Source organism: Eleginops maclovinus, chromosome 12 (genome assembly GCF_036324505.1).
Source record: "Eleginops maclovinus isolate JMC-PN-2008 ecotype Puerto Natales chromosome 12, JC_Emac_rtc_rv5, whole genome shotgun sequence".
In the NCBI taxonomy this organism is placed as follows: domain Eukaryota; kingdom Metazoa; phylum Chordata; class Actinopteri; order Perciformes; family Eleginopidae; genus Eleginops; species Eleginops maclovinus.
The window spans coordinates 15713886-15738260 of NC_086360.1; the positions used below are offsets into that span (position 1 = coordinate 15713886).

Genomic DNA, 24375 nt, shown 5'->3' on the forward strand with positions numbered 1-24375 from the left:
GTGTCCTCCTCATTTCTTAGAGGATTCTTAATATTGTGTTTTGTATTATTGTATGTCTGCATGCAATAATACTGAAAAGCTGACTGCGACGATGTGTGTGTGTGTGTGTGTGTGTGTGTGTGTGTGTGTGTGTGTGTGTGTGTGTGTGTGTGTGTGTGTGTGTGTGTGTGTGTGTGTGTGTGTGTGTGTGTGTGTGTATGTGTGTGTGTGTTGTATCTCTCAGTTGGAGAGCTGCATATCAAACATCTTTCTAATTAACAAAGCTTTTAACGTTAAGCACAGCAGACCTCCTGGCTGTTTCACAGATATAAGGGGTGAAATATTTCAGAAAAAGACTCATAAGTCACCTTTTAAGTCCTGATTTTTTCTAACATGCCTGCAAACTAATGTGACTCACAGCTTCACAGCTGGGGCGATGTTGTGGAGGTGTGGGGTTGGATTCACAAAAACAGCAGCGGGAGATCAAACAAGGCTCTGTAGTAATCAGCTGTCCCGTTTGAGAACACAGTCCATTAAGCAGTAAACAGGCCTCTGGAGCAGCATGTCTCTGGAGCATGGTCTTTGTTCTTTGTCTCACCTTCAACACACATTTAGTACAGCAGAGGACAGATATTAGGAGGAACTTCCAACAGGAGTCACAGTTACTCAATGTCACAGCATTGCTCATCTTTCTTTGCCTTCCAGCCAACACTAAAACTGAATTGAAGCAGCACAGCTAAAAAACTGACCTTATCTATAAAGATATAGCTCCATAGTCCTTCATTGCTCGGAGCCCACTTTACTTGTTCAGTCAGTTTAAGTATAACAAGGAGCTTATTTTTTAACTGCTTACATTTTTTATAATTGTATTTTACCGGAGTAGAAAACAGTCTAAAAGCAAAGATCAAGGTCTTCTTCTGTTTAATGTTTTGAATTTGGTCTGTTACATCTTTGCCTGGCCACTCATACATAAAACAGAACACTTTATGATAGTTTGTGCATTATGAATGTAATTGCAAGGCTGTTGTATGGCTGCTGCTGTTGTGGTGTATAAATGAGATATTTACTACAGTACTTTATGATTATGGGGCAGTAAAAGACACATTTTCATTTTCTACATTCTCATTCAAGGATTGGCATTTACCCTTGGTTAATAGTTGTCCATGGGTACATTTAGGGCTCTTTTCATACTGCAATTACTACACAAGAACAATTAACCTAAGCTGTTAAATTCGGAGTCTGTTCAGATTATGTCCATGGGTTCAAGTACTGTGAATAAATGAGTAAATACACGTGGTTGGCTAAAGATTAAAAGTGTAAAATGAGATCCAAAAGAATCAATCAACAAATTAGCAAAACATGAACTTAAGTACAGACAGGGAAAAAAACAAACTTGACCATCTTGTGCAATTTACTATGGAGTAGAGCTTCAAATGCGACGTAAAAATAAGGTGTAATCAACTCGCAATTTCCCAGTGTGTTTGAACACACAAACTCCCAAGATTTCCTTTGCAAAGTTTTGATATTTTGACCGTAGCACAAAAAGGGGGACTGTGTATCCCACCCTCTTTATGACATTTTCAAAAAGGTGACATGAGAAATACCAATCTCCTGTATACAAAACACAAAGAGAACCAGCGAGTTCACTGCATAGAAAAGGAGGAAAGATGAGGGATGGCAGTAAAGAGAGGCAGGCATAGCCGCAGAAATGAGGAGCTCTTTTAGACCATCTTCACTTTGACATTTAGAAGGAGGGGAGAGGAAATGAGTTGCCTTTAGTCCCATTCTCCCAGAGAAATCACCAAGTAAACATTAGTGGGGAGCATTAAGTTAGACAGAAAATTCTGCAGGAAGAATTTGGTCTTAGAGCAAAACAAGATGGTATCACTAAAATATCAATCAACATAAGTCACTCCAAAGACTTCTCACTGAAAGGTCGGACTGAGTTGCACCCTCAGATGCCCTCTTACATTCTTCTGCACCGGCTCAAATTCCTATCAGTCTTTCTTCTTCTCAATATCATACATTCATTCTCTCTCTGTCAACTTCTCTCTTCATCAAAATTCAACCTAGACTGCTCTGTCCATGCTCCACTCTCTCTGTTGCTTGTCTTTGATCACCTGCCTTTCCTTCATTTAACCCCGCCCTGCCCTCGTCTTCTGTCTCTACAGCTCCCCCCTTGTCTCTCCATCTGTTTTTCCCCATATCAGTCTGACAACCGCCACACTAAAGTGAGGCAGTATCAAAGCCCCCCGGGGATTCTGCTTAGCACCTCAGACAAATGTCGATGAAGCCTGCTGTCTTTTAAGGACAGGTGAGCGCTGTCTGTCAAGAATCCACTGGTGCTTCTCCAACCCTTAAACTATTTCCGTTCTAGCTTTTGTTCATACCTGGCATCTCAGGTTAGAGTGAACTTTCTCCATTTTACTTCTGTGTAGTTCAACTCTGCTATCTAGAATGGAGAAAAGGAGTAAAAAATAAATGACAGGTGATCAATCATTTACTCTTCTCTCAGACAGTGTGTCAAGAGGTAGAGTGCCACAAGAAGGTTTGTTTTCTTACAAAGTTGTTTTTTGTCTAGTTCTTTCTTGTTTTATATCGGTGTGCTTGTCTTAGCATGACACTCTTGACCTTTCTCTAGCTTTCTCCGGAGTTTCAGGTCCAGATTCCCTTTTACCTCTGTGGTACATTGCACATCAAACCCACAGAGTGACAGGAAAATTATTGGGAGAGGGGTTCAAACAACACTCGCCTCCCCAGAAACTATAATCATAGAGGTGCCTTTATGCAAGGCATTTACTGTTCCAGGAGACATGAGTGGACTATTTCTGGGTGGACTGTGAAGGTGGTTTACTGTAGGGAACATTTATAAAAAAATGTAAAACCACTAAATCTCACCTTCACAGTGTGTTCGTGTGTTTTGGCATGCTGTCTGAAGTGGTAGAAATGGGATTTAGTGGGTAATGTTTTTTCCTATTTGGCATTTTAAATAAAAAAAGCCTTATCCCCTATGATAAATAACAATGGATTTGAATTAAAAATGAGGAAATATGGTTCGGCATGTATATCATTTACTTTGACAAGAGATACTAAGATAACATCCTATCTTTTTCTGTAACAGAAGTCATTTTTACATTTCCAAAATTAAACCGGAAGGACTAAGGGGGAAGCTGGAGGGAAAAAACTTACATGGAGGGGGGGGGCTGTTTAAATGATAGCCACATTGGCAATAGCTGTAAAGTGTTGGGTGTGCGATATGCAAGTGTGTGTGTCTATGTGTGTGTATGTACGTCAACATCTCGGAGTATATATTTTTGACTGCAAAGTCATTTTAAAGTTAACCACAAGTCTCATCTGCAGGTAATTACCCCACAGATGCATGGAGGAGCAGCGCCACACACACACACACACACACACACACACACACACACACACACACACACACACACACACACACACACACACACACACACACACACACACACACACACACACCACACACCACAATGGAAGACAAGTCTGTTCAGCAATGATAGATGTTATACAGGCAGGGAGGCCGTTCCTCTACTCAGGGTCATCTATCTTTTCACTGTCAAGAGCCGATAGCCCACACGCTCGCTTCATTTCTCCCTTTTTTACAACTCACACTCTCTTTCATACACACACACACACACACACACACACACACACAACACACACACACCACACACACACACACACACACACACACACACACAGAAACAGTATTGGATACACACACCGCACCTCTGAACAGGTTATATGTATGCGAGTGCAGGAAACAGGGCTTTGAGATAGTAGTCCATTATAAGATTAAACAAATGGACAAAGTACTAATTTGAATGTATAAAGATGTAGTATTACACCAGCTAGTGGCTAACACTGGTACTGCATAAGCATGTCAGTGTGAAGCTTATTGCTACATTAAATACGTAAAGTGAAATAAATAGTTTTACAGAGCTTTTTGTTTTCTTTAAAGTATTTTCAGTGTGATTACACAAAGAAATCTAAAAGTTGACAGGGAATCCATTGTACTCCTAAACCCTCCTCTCCATCCTTCTGACTCACTCCTCCTCTCCCTTCCCCTCTCAGAAGCCATTTCTCAATAGCAGCGTTAGAAGTGATCCATTTCACCAACCTGAAAAAGCCAATTATCTGCCTTTTTATGACTTCCATTATTTTACCACTCACACAGTGTTTTATTGCCTGGCTGTTGGCTCCCAGCACTGACACATACCTGTACGTCATCCACAGAAGTGAACAACACACACACACACACACACACAGACACACAGACACACAGACACACAGACACACAGACACACACACGAAACAGTGAAGGATAACACATTTCTACACCTATATGTCCCGGTTTTCATAATGTTCAGTTAAGTGACAAATAATGACTGCTATTCAAATAAATTATGTATGATTGAAGTGCATTATTTTTAGTTAAGAGGGGTGGGCTGCACCCTTGTCCATCATCAATATAAAGACTGCATTGTCTGAGGAATAATGACAGTAAAAGATACTTTAACACTGAGACACGGTAAGAAAGGTAGTCAGTCTCCTATGCCACCTATTCTCTCATTACATTTTTACTGTCAACACGGAACACATTAATGGGGACACTCCAGTATGTGTTCTTTTAATGCAGACATTTGTGTGTCATGTGTGCACATGTTAAGTATAACACTATACCGCAGCTATTGGAGAATGATCGCCCCCATTTGTCACTCCTTCTTTCCATCTGACAGCCAGTGTGCTCATCTGCATTCAGCACCTGAGGCTACGGATGTTTAATGCTGCCATTAAACTCATCTCCGACATAAAGTGCATCTGTGACTAAAGAGTGAGCACAAGCCAAGCTCCAGGCAGTGAATCTAATGGTGAATTCAAGTCTTCAGAAACAGAAAGGGAGCGAAAATAAAACTAATTTAACATTGCAGGGGTAACTTTCTGATTAACTTAATTGTCCTCTTTGCTTTACTGTGCACTCTGAATCTGCGCTAGTTTTGCAGGAACTCTAAGCAGTCCGCCTTTTCTCTTTCTAACCTTTACTCTACTCCTGCCTCCCACATTTCTCTGTCTGACTTAGCGTCTATGACCTACTCAGACTGTCCACTCATCCAGTGCCTTAGCATCTGTGAGCATCATAATGTAAAGCCACACACAAAAGGCTGAGAACCATTAATAGCATTTTTAGTGAAAGTGGTTTCAGGGCCTTATCAGAACACACTTTCACTAATTATCATCAAAACGTCTTGTATCTTGGAGAGATCTATTTAACATTGGTCCCAGTTCTCACATTACATTCCTATATCAGAGAATATTGCTATGCCACATTGGCCGAAATGTCGTCATGTATTGAAGTCATTTAGTGTTATACCACCAAAATATCCACTGAACAATCTGAGCATTTAGCACAAAAACCTTGTAAGGAGTTCTCCATTATGCAGCAGGAATAATGATAAGTAACTCTGTTGACTTTAGAGTGTTATGCACACACTGTAAGATTTCTTCTACTCTCACTGTTCTTTGCTCCTCTTATTCAAAATAAACTATGCCTGTTGGCAAGTGCAATAAAGACAATTGACTAAAAAAGCATGCAAGCCAAAGGTGACAATGGATCATAAAAGCAACCACTGGTTGACTGAAGCTGAATATTTAAAAGACCTAAATCCACAAATCCATTTAAAAATGCAAACCCCCCACCCAAAGGGAATGATTATTTTGAGATCAAATTAAATGTTTATCTAATCTATTCATTACTTAAGGACATGATCATTTTATGCTATTTACTCTAATACCATGATAATAATGGACCAGAATTTCAATTACCCTATTATCTGGTGAGATTGTTTTATTCAAGAAGCCTGACCCTGCAGCTACGAGAAGATAGATTTGCAAAAGCTCAGGTGTCCAGTCTGAGATATGTGAGATATATAAGTCAGCAGACAAACACAGCATGCAGCTAATGGTTTATGATGAAGTCTCTAACAACATCAACATCATTATGTCACTCCTTTTTATCTCGTTTCATCTCGTCATTTTCTTCTGCCTAATTTCCTTTCACAGGGCAAAACATATTGTTTTACATGAGTCATAACTCTGATTTATTATTTTGTAGACCAATTGTTATCACCAAATGAAAAATAATAGCAACAAAAGAGTTCATATTGAGTCATGGTGTCCATGATTTAAGCGACAGTGATCCTGTGCACACAACGTTATTGTTTGAAACTCTTCCTTCAGGTCAGATCCATGTTAAATGCTCACACGTGTTATTCTCATTGAAAACTATAAGAAATAATTGTTAACCAATATCATGTTATCAGCACATTTAGTCTTCATGTTTTCTGAAATGGTCCACAAAACCATAATAATTTCTTGTTAACAACCACCTGCAGACACTGTCAATCTGATCAAATGAAATGGAATGTGCCAAGTAACAAGGAATACGCCTCTATAATCCTAGATATTAAAAGGCATTGTAGAGGCAGGGATGTGTTTTCTCACTTGTCACTTGGGGTAATAGGTGTGTGTGTGTGGGCAGAGCTATGTATGTGTGTGTAGCTGTGGGTGTGTGTCACTGGGGCTGAGTGATTGCCTAATGAATACCACCTGCATCTACCGGGGAATCTGTTTTGTTTGAGACAGGGAGAGAGGAGGCAGGGTGCTGACATTTCTGTTGACCGCTAAACCGCTACACTCTTTCCACCATATAGTCCAGTACAGCAAGTCACTCAACAATAAAATGTATGTTAGCATGTATGTTTTATTGCAAGGGAAATAAAAACATCTTCAACTGCAGTACGGCTTCAAGTTTCCTCCTTGGATTCAGCGTGTCAGGCAGAGCCCTGTGTTCCCCTCTCTGTGACTACTTTAGCGCTTGATAGTCACTGAACATTGTCAACAGAAACAGCGACACTTCTGATGCTTCGTTGGATTGCATGTAAAACAGTGGACCGCTCAGCTACTTTGGATGTTGACCGTGAGTAAATGTGGATGAAGTGACAGAGCACAGTGCAACCCATGGTATGTGGACCTCAGTTTGTTCATACTGTGAAGTTTATGCTTGCCTGGACACAGTTGATGCTGGTAACTACTGCATATTGGATGCACATGGATGCTGTGGCTGTTGTTTGATGTCGTTCTTGCCATATTGCTTGTGGAAAAGTGGATCGCTTGTTTTGTGCGCATTAAAGGAGTGAAGTTGGATTTACTGCTGATGCTCAAGCTTGAATAAAGAGTGTGAACTGTGAACTTGGAGACAACATTGGATTGTTCATGTATGGAGTCAGATTTGTGCCAAAATGAATATGAATCTGGATTGATGATGCAGATGTGGATATGGATTGTGACATTTGCTCTCTGAATTTTTGTGGTGTATACTTTGCTGGACATCAATATGAGTGGGTCAAAGGCTGGTTCACATGTGAATGGATCGAAGTCTGGTTCAAATGCAAATGAAAATGATAACAATGAAATAGTCAAAAGGAAAATCATTCCCACTGAAAAGGCTTTGGTGTGTAAAATGGAGATGCTTCAAAAGGAACGCAAAGCAAGAGTGACCAGAATGAAAAGTGTCATCATTGCTTTAAAGGAGCTCATGGAGAATGATGATAATGTTTCACTTGCCACTGCATGAGCCATATCTTGATAGCAAAATGTCCCCAGACATGGGACAGGAGGATGTGACTGGAAAAATTCATGACATGGAACAGCATGACTTACCTCAAAACACACATCATATTGAGGAGAACGTCTTGTTCGGAGTAGTCCAGGATGATGTTCAGCCAAACGACAGTATCTCAAATGTTGGAAGCAGAAAATATGGATCAAAAGCTGGGAATTGAAGAACTTCAAGCTCCTCCATTTCCTCTTCTCGGGTCAAAGCAGAGGCTGAAATGGCTGCTCTTCTCACTCGTCAGAAATTACTCAAACAAAAACAAGAACTGGACCAACAAGAGGAGGAAAAAAAGAAAGAAAGATTTGAGCTTGAATTGGAGATATCAGCTGCTCAGGCTAGGATGGAGGTCCTAAGAGTCTCAGGAAGCAGTGTGAAAGGCAGCAGATGTAAAAAATCTGATGGTATGGAATCCTACATGGCCAAAGGGGCTTATGCTGCTTTTAATGCTGATGTTGATTCATTTGTGCCTGGTGGCCAAAAGGTATATGACAGTCGAATCACATCCAAGTCTCATCTGACAAAGGTAAATGAAAGGAAACTTACCGTTGATGTTGGATCTCAAATAGTCCAGCAGAGGCTGCCTGGGTTCCTGTTGGCTCCTAATGTGAGGAGTGATGTTTCAGCTGCTCAGGTTGCAGTTAGTCCACATGCTCAGGTGCCAGTCATCGATGACAGTCATAACTTGCTATCCATAATGGCAAGACAAAATGATATTTCTGCTCTGCTTTCGCAACAACATAAGATCTCTCATTTGCCAAAAAGAGAGATCCAGGTGTTTGATGGAGATCCTCTTCACTATCAAGCCTTTATAAGGGCCTTTGAGCACAATGTAGAAGAGAGGACAAGTGATACTGGAGACTGTCTGCACTTACTGGCACAGTACACAAGAGGAGAACCAAGAGAGCTTGTTCGAAGCTGCCAACACATGCCTGCAGACAGAGGATACCAAAAGGCAAAGGCTTTGTTGGAAGGGCATTTTGGGAATGAGCAAAAGATTGCTTCAGCTTATTTGGATAAAGCACTCCAATGGCCTGTGGTTAAAGCAGAGGATGCCAAGTCTCTCCAAGCTTATGGTCTCTTCTTAAGAGGATGTTGTAACGCAATGGATGACATTCAGTACATGGCTGAGCTTAATATGCCTGCAAACATGTTGACGGTGATCAAGAAGTTGCCGTACAAGCTGAGAGACAGATGGAGGTCAGTAGCTTGCGATATTCAAGAGATCCGCCATCGAAGAGCTACTTTCTCTGACATTGTGAGTTTCATTGAGCGCCAAGTCAGAATTGCAGCAGACCCTGTATTTGGCAATATACAGGATACTCCAAAGACAATGCAAATTAAAGATGGCAGCAAAGATAATTATCAGCGTCGCACACAAAACCAAGGAAGTAGTTTTGCCACTACTATAGCTTCAGTTGATGGAAAGACCCATGTGAAGAAGGAAGGAGTCCCACTGGATAAAAGGACCTGCTTATACTGTAAGGGTGATCATGCATTGGGGAAGAGGGCGCATAAAGAAAAGTTCACTTTTCTGAAAGAGCATGGAGTCTGCTTTGGCTGTCTGTGCATAGGGCACATAAGTATGGACTGCAGGAGGCGACTGTCATGTAAAACATGTGGAGCTAGTCACCCTAGCATGCTTCATATTCACCCAAAGAACAAGGACCAGAATAAAGATCAAGGAGGTGTAGCAGATACAAACACAGCAGTGGGCAGCTCTCTGGTGGCGGTGCAAAGTAGTGGTCTCACTGGGGCCGGTGACCATGACTGCAAGCTCTCCATCGTGCCATTTAAGGTCAAGTCTAAAAAAAGGTCACAAAATTGTGGAAACGTATGTCTTCTTGGATCAAGGCAGTTCTGGCTCCTTTTGTACATCAAATCTGATGAATAAGCTGAATGTGTCAGGAAGAGGAACTAAAATTCTCTTGCATACTATGGGCCAGGAAAAGCTCGTGGGAAGTTGCATTGTTTCGGATATGGAGGTAGCTGGTCTGGAAAGTGACCTCTACTGTGACTTGCCAGATGTCTTTACACAGAAGAAGATGCCTGTGTGCAGGAGCAACATACCACGGGAGCAGGATCTAGTCAGATGGCCATATTTGCGAGGCGTACACCTACCTGAAATTGATGCAGACATTGAGCTTTTGATCGGCTTGAATGCACCTAGAGCCCTGGAACCAATAAAGGTGATTCCAAATGAAAATGACGGGCCATACGCTGTTCAGACATTGTTGGGATGGACTGGTAATGGGCCAATGTTTAGTGAAGCAGACTTGAAGCAACCCAAGGTCACTGCTAACCACATCTCTGTGGTAAAATTGGATGAACTGTGGAAGTGCAATTTCATTCCTGGAGACATTGTGCTCATTGTGGATGACTGTGCACCCCGCAACTCTTGGATCATGGGGAGAGTTGTCAAAAATGTTCATAATAAGAGAGGACTCGTTCGACAAGTCAAGATCAAGACCAGGACGAACTGCCTGGACAGGCTTGTCACAAAGATTTGTCTGCTTCAGGAAGCCGAGGACACCTGATGGAGTACTTGTTGACGTGACTTGTTTTGACATGACTTGACTTTGAACATGACATGAGACTTCTATCTAGGCTCCGTAAGTTCTGGAACCTCTGGCCTAGAGACACTTGAAGACACATGGAGAACCCGCTTATTCAAGGACATGGAAAATGTACTATTCTCATATTTGTAAAAAAAAAAAAGGGGAAAAAAAGGGGATACTGAATTGTTCATCTTGTTTGCATGTATTTTGCATTGAATTATCCCATGCTGCTATTATTGTTCGGTAATTATTATGTTATAATAATTAGGGGCCGGAATGTAGAGGCAGGGATGTGTTTTCTCACTTGTCACTTGGGGTAATAGGTGTGTGTGTGTGGGCGGAGCTATGTATGTGTGTGTGGCTGTGGGTGTGTGCCACTGGGGCTGAGTGATTGCCTTATGAATACCACCTGCATCTACCGGGGAATCTGTATTGTTTGAGACAGGGAGAGAGGAGGCAGGGTGCTGACATTTCTGTTGACCGCTAAACCGCTACACTCTTTCCACCATATAGTCCAGTACAGCAAGTCACTCAACAATAAAATGTATGTTAGCATGTATGTTTTATTGCAAGGGAAATAAAAACATCTTCAACTGCAGTACGGCTTCAAGTTTCCTCCTTGGATTCAGCGTGTCAGGCAGAGCCCTGTGTTCCCCTCTCTGTGACTACTTTAGCGCTTGATAGTCACTGAACAGGCATGTCTGCTCCACCTCTTCATTTAAAAAAAAGCAGTTTTAATGGCAATAGTGAAATATGCTGCATGTTTATGTTTAGAGGGATATGGTGAGCAGGAAATAAGGAAACGTAAAAGTTGCCTCATTGGATATTAAGAGATGTTTAAAAGGCAACGATAACAGCAAGTGGAATTTAGCTTGGATTGTATGGCATTAGCTGCAACACAATTTAATAATGTCAATAATAATAATGTTTGAAGAAACTCTTTCCAGCGACTGGACAAAAAGGGAGCCTGCCTCTGTCAAAATACATATACATGGAGATCTCTACGTACCCTTTTTGGTTTAAACTACAAACTAACTGAAAAGTAAAAACAAACTCTTTCAGGATGAGTTACATACTATGACTGTTTCTAGACAAAAAAGCAGCTATAGCATCAGCATGGGTTGCCAGATATGCTCAGTCAGCACAGGTTTTTAGTTTTGCTCTCTTAACAGGCACACTGGTACCTAACCCTGCCACATCAATGTGAAGACTTCAGCAAGCTGTGCACAGTCAGGAAAAAGCTAGAGCAAGTAACTCCCCCTGAACCACAATTTATTGCTGTCTCCTCCGACTTCCAGTCTTTATCGGAAGTTAGATAACATCTTTTCACTTTGTGCACTGAGATGAGACTGATATTGATCCTATCACCTAACTCCCCAAAAAGTTGAAGGCCATTTCCTGAGCCAAAAAAATATTTTATTGGAAAGCTCTGACACAAAGTTAAGTGATTACTGTATGGAGCATTTTTCCTTCAGAGCCTAGTCATTTTTGGTAAGGTTGATACTACCTGTTCTCAGAAAACTACAAAGCACAAACATGAATAAGAGCAGTTATGTCAGCAAAAAAAATTTCATGGGATATATTCAGTATTCGCTATGTATGCCGTTTGGTCTGCAATAGAAGAATAGAAGTAAGAAAGCATTTGAGAAAGCAACAAACAGGGTGGGAAAAACCAATGTATCACAGCAGAATGCAAATGTTAGCAGTTTTGTTTTAGTTTTTCTTTGAACCATTCTGGGATCTCAGCATGATGTATCACAATCATGTGCAAGACCAACATGCAGAATTCTGTAGTTCACAAAAAAGGACAAAATAAAGATAGAAGATGGACCACTGAATAGCCATTAAAGAAAAGAGCATCCCCATCTTATTCAGAAATACTCTTTTTGCTGCAAACGGACATTTGCAGTTCAGGAAAACAAACGCCCATTTCATGTATTACAATCTGGTAACGAAGGAGTAAAAGTGAATACCAATTCAATGAGTCCTTTTATTCCTGGAACAGACCACTAAGTAATAGAAAGCGACAGAATGACTTATTCATAGCCAATCTGATGTTTTTCTCTGCAATACAAATCAGAACAACAAGTTCCCACTCAAAGCAAGAGGAAAATAACAGAAGCCAACTCTAATTAGTCTCTGTGTGTTGAACATTAAATAAACCCAAATGAGTGATGAAAATTGGACGCTGAACAACAGCAATGGACAATGCATGACAGCCGACTACAGGACTCTCAACATGTCTGGCCTATTAAGTTTGTATGCCAAACAATTCACCCGAAAGCAAACAGTCATATCTCTTCCTCCAAGGCTTCTGGAGAGCAATAATGTTTAGCTAATACAAGCAATGCATGGGCACCTACTGTTAGAAAAATAACTATCTCCTTAAAAAGGCTGTATCAGGAACATAACACCAACACGTAGCCCTTCAAATACAATGTAAAACAGTCCAAAAAGCACAGATTAATATAAAACAAAAGACTGTGTTTTGTCACCACTTGTTGGATGAATAAATTCTGCATCATTATTTCCTACCTCATCCAGCAAGGGGAAGGGGAATCTACTCTGCTTTCCCTCGACCTCCCTCTGTATGCTGTGTGTGTCTGAAAATCATGCTGCAGTGCATCTTATCGGTCCCCAGCTCCTCTCCGAGGCTCAGCTGAATTATTTCTGCTTGTCTATTTTTATAAATATGCATTTGTGCATGTGAGTGAATGTTTGTAAGTGTTTGCCTCTCAGTAGGATGACACGTGTGTGTTTGTTATTTTTTCTTAACTATCTAGAGTCAAGTGGGACTTCATGAATCATATTAACATTAAACACATTTGTTCCTCTTTTCATGTGACTGAGAGCAAATTCTTTATAATCACGGATTACATGTCTCTGTGGGAGATAACTGTATATCACTACGCTTCATATCCACCTGAATTTGAGAGGAGGATTTATTTTCATATCACAGGATACCTTCCCTACACTTCTTTTTGCTGCTTAGCGCTGTCTTGCTTCCCAACAGCCTCAAGTATAACAAGTACGAGTATACTATGTATGATACACTCTCCCTCTCTGTTGCCATCCATGATGCGTTTCAATTACAACACCCAGCTGATTCTCTTTCAATTGCTCCTCTTCTCTAACATTGTAATTCAACACAAAATAAGCAAACACATCATAGCTAGAGGCATGTGCTAGACTGTTTGTTTGTTTGTTTGTTTGTTTGTTTGTTTGTTTGTTCAGCACACTGTGTTTAATCCGTTAAATAAGAGTTGAAACAGCGTGAAGTTGACAACTGCATTTTGGGAATAAACTAAATATATATTCTGAAGTCATCTTTAATTAAGTCGTCAATGGGTAGAATTGGGAACAGTCTACATATGTTAACACGGTTCTAATAAGTCTAATGCTAATGTAGGAGCATGTGAATGATGAAGCTGCAGATTAATCCTCGAATCAGTAGTGGAGATGCAAATTTTGACTTTGATGATTGTCCACTGCGTATCGACAGACAAGGACATCTCTGAGTGTTTGTCCTCTGCTCAGATTACCTGTCTTCTGCATAGCAATCAACGGCAATGAAAAGGGGAAAGAAAAAGAGAATCACTCAACAGGCAGACGGTTGTTACCATAGCAACAGGCACACTGCTACTGTTAAAATTGTATTTCCTGCGTGTCTTTTTCCATAGGAGAGACAGGGGAAGCGTGGATGACCTAATACAAAACCTTAAAATGTATCACACAATGAAATATTTTGTATTCTACCCTCTGCAATCTTTCCCAAACCAAGCCACTGAGGCAACACTCGTTATTGTCAGGCAGTGAGGATTGGCAATAATACCCAAAGTTTGTGCTGCAACTGGGAAAAGTTCACCAATGAGTGTACAGAAACAAAGCACATGAACTGATGCCTACAAAATATGTTTGTCTCATCTACATTCTTGAATATGAAATTCTAAAAACTGCTATTGTAGTGGAAATATCCACGGATAAAATATGTCACTATTTTCATTTAAAAATATATAATTTAGGAAATATTAAAACAAAAATGGGAGGAAAAAATGTGCTAGCTCTAACTGCTCAAATATGAGGATTTTGTGCTTTCATTAGTCTTTGATGATAACAAATGTTTTCTTTATTTGGTCTGTAGGGCTGACAGGCATTTGTAACTATTGCTATCACAGGTCAATTTATTATTTCAGCCATTTATTCAATAATAAGCCAGGATGATAAATGATCTGTTGCAGCCATAGAAATATATATATCTAAGTAATATCCCTAAACATACACTGCTTGTCTGAATTCTTACTTTCTTAGTTTTGTCCAAAACTGTCAATTAACCCTCCGTCTCACTCTCTCCTCACCTACTGGTTGACTACTAAACACTAAACACCAAAACTGCTATTGCATTGTTTTTTAGGATTTAATGTTTATAATGTTTTGAATAGCAAGTAGTTGAAGTATTTGTACAAGGGTGTGTGTGTGTGTGTGTGTGTGTGTGTGTGTGTGTGTGTGTGTGTGTGTGTGTGTGTGTGTGTGTGTGTGTGTGTGTGTGTGTGTGTGTGTGTGTGTGTGTGTGTGTGTGTGTGTGTGTGTGTGTGTGTGTGTGTGTGTGTGTGTGTGTGTGTGTGTGTGTGTGTGTGTGTGTGTGTGTGTGTGTGTGTGTGTGTGCGTGCGTGCGTGCGCGCGCAGCAGATGTTCTGAGCAGTTTGTGAGACTGCCAGCAGTATCCTGCAGCTGATACTCTCTCTGGACAGGCTGACTGACTGACAGGTGTGTGTGTGTGTGTTCTTGTGTGTGTGAATAGATGGGACCTTGCTTTGCCTCCAGCAAATCAATGTCCCCTTGAGGGAATGTTGAACCTGAGACAAAGAGCGAGACAGACTGAGAGAGAAAGAGCAAGCCCAGGGCAAACATACTTTGCTCTCTTACCCTCTCCACTTTTAGCTACTTCATTAAGACTTCACACATTTTACAGTGGAATTTCAGTTGAATATAATTTAACAGCAAATCCTTGCAGGTGTTGAGGTATCACAGAGGGAAATTAACACATGACAGCAGCCTTGTGAAAGATTAGGGTAAGAAACTCAGACCTTGGTCCATTATGCAACCTGCCCCAATGTTTCAGGAGCCAAAACGTATACAAACAGGTTTTCCTGTTGTTGTTCCTACTGTTATTTCAATAAAACATAACGTTGTATTCACTTTGTAAAGCAAAAGAAAGAAAAGTCTAAAATACTTTTTTTTAGCCTCAAAGGTGAGATTTGTTATCGAAGTGTAGCTGCTCTTTCCATCCAGTCAGTTTATTAAATGTTTTCTGAGGATACTCTGCTGCTCTGCCCTTCAGCTTCAAAAAACTGCTCCCTCGCTTTGAAGAAGTAAAGACACACTTCCTAACCACACTATATCATATCACTGTCTTACTGTCAGTACTAAATTATGAGATGTGTCTACAGTTTTGAGGATTGAGTCATTCTCGAGGAAGGGTTCAAGACCTGTTGGGTTGTTATAAAGGAGCAATATAAAAGAGGAGCTAATAAAGTCATCACTCAGCTATAGTCTAGTTGCCAGCTCATAGTCCTATTGTGAACCCGGAAATGATGAGTAACCCAACGTTTTATATTAGAAATGTATAGTAGGGGTCCCCAACATTAAAAAAATTGCAGAAAGCTAACTTGCATATGTTGGGCAATTTGCACAATTAGCGTAAGTTGCATTAATTAGCATTACATTGTATTGCCTATGCAGACAATAGGTTAAAAATGGCTTGGCCGATTTGGACATTTCTGGAATGACAGACAAAAATCGATAAGTTGTTGCAGCTTTCTGTCCATTTTATTTATTCATTCCTCTCTTTTCATCTCTCCAAAAGCAATACTATTGTACTACACCGTCTCTGATTGATTGGAAAGGGATGGACCCATTTCCTCACATTATGGCACTTCTGGCCTGAACTGCAAAGCTACGTTCCAGGCAAACTCAATCAAACAAAAGAAAACTGGCTCCACACATAATATTTGTGTTATGTGTCTGGAAATCTTCTAGTACTTTCATAGACAAGTGAGACTTCAGTATAAATGAAACAACCAATGAATAGTTGGACAAAAACCTTGGATGGGCTGAAAAGGTAGATTCAACTTGCATGATTCACTGACACTGTCTAGACACAGAAAACATCTATCTACTCAGCGCAACATTCAAAGAGTGTAAGAAGCGTGATAAAAACCCTTGGAAAACACAGAAGCCAAGTCAAAATTCAATCTCTCAACAGTGTACTATAAATCTTTCAACCTTTAAAACCACTCACAAACGTTGACCTGCACTTTCTCTGAAAACAAAGAAGCTTGGAGCTAGTGTATTAAGGGGCAAACATAGACATATGTATCCATTATCTCTATGGGTGTGTGTGTGTGTGTGCATGTATGAATTTTAGTACAGATGTGCGGGTGTGCATACATTTGTTTGTGCCCAGCTCTGAGTGTAGATAAGTGGCCAAATCAAATCAGATATGGAACTCTCTGGCTGTGGTGCTACTCACACGTACAAACAGAAACTCAAAGTGTTCTTTTTCAGCTATCGGCTGCGGGGAGAAAGAGGAGAACAGAAAGACAGCTAGCATATTTATTAGAGGAGCATTTATTTATTTAGTTTCCCTCCGTCTTTCTGTGCTAGAGTCCCGTCTAATCTCAAAGGGAAGGAAAGACATAAAACATGTTACGCATTTACAGGGAAAATTCAAGATCAGCAATTCCAAGAATAGACAATAACTCTCTTGCTTTCTTTCTTGTTCTCTCAAGTGGCATTGGAGTTTGTGTTGCACAAGAGAAATATATTGTAGCTATAATGTAATAAGATATACTGTATAGAGAATAAATGCCCCGTAGACAAATGAAAGGAGGTACATGAGCAGTCCATATGCTCTGATGGTATGAGATTAAATCCTTATTTTTTTGGCAATCAATACCAGACAGTCGTTTCCATCATGACTGTGGTTCTGTTATGTCTAGCTCATATACGTAGAGATACATCATATGGAAAGTAAGTGTCCTCATTTGCCTTAATTTGCTTTGCAAGACAAATCGCCAAAAACGTCCACATAATTACACTGACAGCTCTTTTGCAGTTTTCTCCCTATAACTTTACAGGGAGAGAACATAGCACTGTATACTAATACATATTTACCTCTGATTGATTTCTTTCCCTGGGATGCGATCTCCTGATGGGTCCAGGGGGGAGGGGAGCAGGTTGAGGCAGGAAGCCAGGGACTGACTGGAGTCTTCTCTGGACACTGCACACACACCGAACACACATATAGTCATTACATCAAGATGATTTTCACATCTTAGTGGACACCCTAAAATGAGCCTATGCTGTTCACAACATATTTTATTCATCAAAAATAATACCTCTCTACTTATATCATCTCCCAAATGTAATATAAGAGTTATAAAACACCAGTCATGCACATTTTAATAGCTTATTCGAATTCAGTGGTGATAGGTTTGAGAATGAAAATACAATGAGTTGTTTTAAAATATATGTCTTTTTAGTGTCGGCACATTTGACAGAGCAGTGTGAAAGACTTTGGAATGAAAACTGGTGTTGAACACAAGATTTGACATTTCTCTGTGTCTTTGTAAAGGTCCCGCTGTCTCCCTCTTCCTGTCTCTGTCTGATTCCACAAGGCATGAGTCACAGTTGGATTAAGAGCACACAGCCCTGCAGCTGAATACTGTCGGCCATAAATTGCTGTGAAACCGCTTGCTTTTTAATAAAGGCTTCAACAAGCCACCTGAGAGAGGTAACAATAAGGAGTGTCAATGAGAGTGTGCATGTGTGAGATGACTGTGTGTGCAGTCATATGTGTCTGTCTGCATCTTTGTATGTGCATGTACCTCGTCCGTCTGCTTTGTGTATACTCACTGACTATGTGAGTGAGTTCTTAAATGAGTCTATTTAAATAGAGTGTGTGGGAGAACCTTACTCTCCCATTGCCAGCACAAAGTCGAACTCCCTTGACTTTATGAGAACAATCCATCAAACCTTTAATTTCATGCTACAGTCTGCAAACCATTAGGTCTAATGACTGAGCATACACGCGAGTGTTAGTGTGTGTATTAATGATGATGCTTCTTTCGATCTGCAGCCAGAGCCACCCTTTAAAGGTGTTTTCCGTGTGTGTGTGTGTGTGTGTGTGTGTGTGTGTGTGTGTGTGTGTGTGTGTGTGTGTGTGTGTGTGTGTGTGTGTGTGTGTGTGTGTGTGTGTGTGTGTGTGTGTGTGTGTGTGTGTGTGTGTGTGTGTGTGTGTGTGTGTAAAAGCTGTGCAAGGGCTGTGGCAAACCCGCTCTTCCTCCCAAACCTTTCTAACCCCCATAAGCACAGGATATTCAGTTTAATACGGCTGAAGCACCTGTTGTAATTCACAGCCCCTCGCAGTTCTGCTAGCATTTTACTTTATTTGATTGCACCTGTAATATTCTGGGAGTCCATCTGGGACTTAAATGTAGCCTAGAGATAGATGAACGTAACCTGCCATTTATATACTTGACTGAGATCTGTTATATAAGAATCAAAGCCAGACGTGCTCACGCACATGTAATGGGGTTTCAAGCAGAGAGTGAAAGTAACGTCTTTATATTTACAGTAAAACATTCCCAAGTTACTTAACCTCTTGAAGTCAAGACATGGTAAGTCCTCTGATTCTTGTTCAGTTAAAGATAATAAATGCACTTTCCAAATTGTTTATAGCCTCCATTTAGTGTGTCTTTGCAGTTTGAGATATGTTAATATGAAGCAAACATTTGCAATCGGAAACATAATCAATACTGACAGTATTTGCAAGAGTCTGTAATTTTGCTCAATTACCATAATGCCCTGCGAGGAATAATTAAATAACAACAATGCTTGCAAATGCAATCAATCATCTGACTACTCACAATATCAAATCCCTTCTTGGGACACAGTTTTGTCTAAAAATTCATAATTATATTAACACATTTCCTTGTGTTGTGGTTACAGCCACCCCCCACACTCATTAGATATAATAATTTACTTATGTGCTGTATGAAAGGTTCGGGTTAAAAATGGTTTGCACTGCATGCTGCACTGTGGCAGAGCAAAGCAATTATTTTACTCTGCCACTTTTACACAATGAGGCATGTCAGTTAGAGTGTGAAGGAACAGTAAAGCAGGTAAATTGTGGTAAATGAGGCAGCTACATCAAAGTAGGTGGCACATGTTAAAAGAACCAGCGAGAGCGCTGGTTTTAGGGCGATGCAGTAGAGGGGATTTAATTAGAAAAAACAGACGCGGAGTAAAGACAAAGAGAGCAAGAAAAAAAAATAAAGAACGGGTGAAGCGAGGGAAAGCAAAAAGGAGGGTTAAAAGAATCCGTGACACAATGAGGAAAAATGTGCCAATGTTCGATTGAATAGGAGAACTGAAAAATAAAAGACAAACATTTTGTATAGAAACCATTTTCACCCACTTCAAATATTTATTTCCAGGAACATTAAGCTTCTTTTAGAAGCAACCATTACTGTATGATTTTTGGGAAATATAACAAAAACAGACCTAGTGTTTGACCCAGCTGTGGATAGTGTCGAATTATGCATTTGACTTTAACCCCAGTATTATAATAATAATAGTTATAGCATAAATATGAGGACACATGCTTGCTTGATGCAGTTTAATGTGAAAAAGTGAGCTGGTGTATCATCAGTATCTTTCCTATGCTTCACCCACGCACCATCCATGGAGACATCTGTGATGAAACACAGATTTTCTTTAGTAAACACATTTTAGTTACCATGTCGATGTCGCTGGTCATCAGAAAGGTCCAGGTCCAACATGAGATCATCTTCATCCAGCTCGGACGAACCCAGGTTGTTTAAAACATCCTGAAGAGAAAAGAGAAAATGCCATTAATGACATTAAAGCAAATACTATTACGATTTCTATCAAAATAATCCTAATTCACAAAGTATAGTAGTCATTCACAAAGATTCCACAACCGGAAAACCCTTTATTTGATCAGCTCTTGATAGTTATTCTGATTAGGGAGTGAGATTTCTTTCACTTTTCTCCACTTGACGAGACAACCAGTCCCTCACGATACTGTAACTGCATCTAAACTCATGAAAGCATATTGTTTCTCCTGGTATGTGGGAATCATTAGGGTTCAGTTAGTGAGAGCAATGAATGTGCCAAATCAGGCTGTGTAACATCTGTCAGCATCCCCCATGCTTCGTAAAGGAAAACGTACCTGCTGAACAAGAACAACTTTACAATCTAGAACACTTCTCTCTCCATAGAAAAGACAGCCATTACTTAGTCATGTGATTCCTTAAATTATTTACACAAACCCAACATTCCATAGCATTTTTCAGACGCCATTGACCTCATTTTGTTATCTATATGACCGGATCCAACACAATGTGCTGCTTAAACTGTAACACCATGACATCTTTCAATCCACCTCTGCAAATAGCATCAGGGACAATGCTCTTCAAAATCCACCAATAGCTTTTAAATGAAATAAAACCTTGTACAAATATTCCTCAACCCTGGTTTTCCATTTTCAACAGTGGCCCATTATAGTTTTAATATTTCCTGGTAGTTTTCTGGGTCTTGAGATGATAGAAATAATATGTTTATATTCAATCGTGCTACAGCTATCTGACTATAATAAGAGACGTTTCAACACTTAATGCCCCACCATGACATCTTTACTTCTTTTATTAAATGCTCCTTCGTTCTTGGCTTTATTATGAGGTAATAATGATGCCCTATGCTCTCTATGGTCCAGCTGCATTTCGCAAGTCAATGCTGCCATCTCATGGTCATCAAAGGAACTCCATTGTAGAAAAATAAATGTTGCTACAAAAATAAAACTTGTCCAACTGAAGAAAACACTACACACCACTGCTTTAGAGAGAATATTTGTTGCAGTAGTACATGTATAGAAATAAATAAGGCTATGTAAGGATTTGCAGCACGCAGGATAATTGCTCAATGACTTGTTTAATCATGTTCTATTATTATCGCAGACACATCCAGGTGAGGTGAGAAAACTCTGCCAACATGCGCTTCCCAAGTACAAAACTCTCACTATCAGCACGTTCGCTCCAATTACTCTGCACCTAAAAAACCTGAGCAAATCCCAGGGTCAAATTATATATATATTAATAATGAGCCCCACAATGCTTTCTACATCTCATAACGTGCACTGAATTGTCCTGATGAAGCATTTCTCAGCAGTCTGTATAACCTCACAAGACCAAAATAACTAATTATGCAGTAGTGGAGTAGTGCTTTGACCTTGTTCTGAATACATTTCCTAACCTGAATCAACATTTTAGACAACATTTTGAAGATTTGCTTACTACAGTGTTGAACTTGTATGCACTCAAACCATTAAAAAATTAAACCAAAGTAAATATCAGGCATCGGAAACTACATGCAGCAGTCATATGGAGTATCAGCAGAAAATCCATTAACCAGCTCTGTTCAGCCCTCATCACTGTTGTTTGGACATAAAAAACCAGTATCAGTATTGATCTCCTCCCTTTCCTGTACAAGACACTCAATGCTTAGTGACTTGCCTAACTATTTGACTACACATCTGTCCTAGGTAGGTGTGTGTGTGTGTGTGTGTGTGTGTGTGTGTGTGTGTGTGTGTGTGTGTGTGTGTGTGTGTGTGTGTGTGTGTGTGTGTGTGTGTGTGTGTGTGTGTGTGTTTGTGGGAGAGAGGGAGCGAGAGAGAAGAATGACCAAACTGCTAAATCAATGTTCTCCAAGTACATAACACGTGAGGCCATAGTGCTCTGTATGCTGTGTTAATGTCCAACACTATAGTAATGTTTTTTTCACCAGCTGCTCGGCGCAGTTAACATCAGAGAAAGACCAGAATGCATTTCAATGTAATGCAATTGAACAGAAGAACTCCATTCAGGCATTACAGCTAATAGCTAAAAGGTATTGGAAAAGAAATGAAGCCCCATTCTGTGAAAGTACTGCACACAGACTTCATTTGAAGCTAAATTACCCATTCTAAATCTGCCCTCTAACCACAAAAATCTATTAATATGATTTTACAACCCAGAGATGCAACCATTTTTGACCTTGGTTATGTGATTTGCGTGACTTTGATCCCTGAGTTAATAGAGATACTATCAGATTCAAGTCTGATCAACAGATGGCTCCATCTCTTAATCTACAAGCAGAATAATAATCCAAATCGTAGCTAAGAGGTTGCAAGAGCTTTTTCCAGTCTTTTCAAAATCCCTGGTTTATATTGAAGGGAGAGGGGCATTGGCTACACACCTGTAAAGTTTGGGACTTTTTGCGCGGTTGTAACACTAGTGGTGACTGTGTTCTGTGATATGTCGTATGAGTAACCATGAACGGCGACAGCGAAGGCCCGGTCACATTCAGTGATATGTCGACATTTTGTAACCATTAGTAGGGCTTTGGTGGAGAATATTTAGCAGCAGTAAGGCTCATCGGGATATCAGAGATATGACAGGGGGCCGGACCATTCACTGCTTTAAAAACAAGACGTAAAATCTTACAATCAGGCCGATGTATTCCATAGCCAGGGTATTGAGCCTTCCTAAAGAAACCATCAGTAAGGGTTTTTCCTGTCCATAAAATTCACTGGTTTCTGTTCATACTCTGAGGAAATCACATACAGTCTATAAAAACGACATTTGTTCAGTGCCCTAGGGTGATAAATGCGTTAAAATCAAGGGAGGGAGATTTGGCTTTGTAGCCAGGTATTATGGCTTCTAGCGATGGAAAATATATGGACTAACAAATGACTTTTATTCTGTCTGAGCAAATGCTTGTGTTTACAGCTGGGCCTGAGGGAACAAAATATTGAATATAGAGTCAAATCGGATATCTGTTGAATGCAAAGAAACCGATTTTTACTCAGACTGTATCTTTATTATTATTATGAATAGTATTATTATTATTGGCAACCATCTTCTCCTATACATACTGAATAGTCAGTCATCCCAGAGCTAAGCAAACATCCTTTTCATATTAAACAAGCAATGCCATTTATAATTTAAGAGAGATACTACATTTTAGTACTTTATGGATTAGATGGTACTGTAGCAACAGTATCCATATTTTCACTATGGCCATAAATTCCAGTTACATATTTAAATAAAGGAGTCCAATCACGTATTGTAAAGTCTACAACTTTACGAGAATATGTTGTGTGCGGAGCTGTAGAGGCAGAAAATGTGACTAGAGTCGTAACTAAGAGACATCTATTTCTTCCCTCTGCAACATGTCTGGATTTGAAAAGGATTTCCACGAGAGAAAGCACCTAAAGGGAGAGTTCGTCCCAATATCAACATCTTTACAACACCTCTTTAGCCTGTGCATGAAAAATGTCACTGAGTTAAAGAAAACATTTATTTCTGCAGCAGAGGAAGTACATTTCTCTCTGATAGCTAATATTAGCCTCTGCACTGGTAATGACTTTAACATTCACACATTTAGTATATGAACAAGAAGTTATCCTCTAATAATTGCCATAAAATATTAAACATAACTAGCTTTAATTAGGGGATTGAATGCAATATAGTAAGAATCTATTCATGTGTGTCGTATGTGAACATGCTGTTGTTCCCATAACACAAGTGTGGTGTAAATATTCCAAGTCCATATCGTACAATTGGTATTCCCTTGTTTTTTAAGCACATTTTCTTTGGTTATATGCAAATAAATGCAGCATGATGATTATTGTTTATAAGAATAAACAGCAGATTATTGCTAAACCACATTATTTGCAAATGTACTCAATTCGCAAAAAATGGTCTTGATTCATAATTGAATCACATGATAATACAAGTGCTGATAATTCAGCAGCGTTTTGTACTATTGCTGCCAATAACTATGAATTGTTATGTCATGATATAAAGGGTTTTTTTCATCCACCATAGCCTACTGAGCTCATCTGTGTGACCAGTTGGCATCAAGGAGCATAACTTCAGAGAAAATGATTTTGAATTTGATTTGATTGAATGTGTGTGGGATCATTTTGTATGCTTTTAAATGCTGTCCTTGGGCCATACCACACTGTCGAAATATCCTCATTGTTTTTCATTTAAAAACCCAACCGTC

General features: G+C 39.8%; 1 protein-coding gene across 2 annotated transcripts in view; it reads right to left on the bottom strand.

Annotated features, from left to right (window-relative positions):
- The window catches only part of ccser1 (coiled-coil serine-rich protein 1), a 103947-nt gene that overhangs the window by 67941 nt on the left and 11631 nt on the right, over positions 1-24375 (bottom strand). For both annotated transcript variants that reach the window (XM_063897629.1, XM_063897628.1), the window contains exons 5-6: positions 20045-20135; positions 17419-17524 (exon numbers count right to left, since the gene is read on the bottom strand). In XM_063897629.1, the coding sequence (XP_063753699.1) occupies positions 17419-17524; positions 20045-20135 (197 nt within the window). The remainder of the gene's footprint in view (positions 1-17418; positions 17525-20044; positions 20136-24375) is intronic.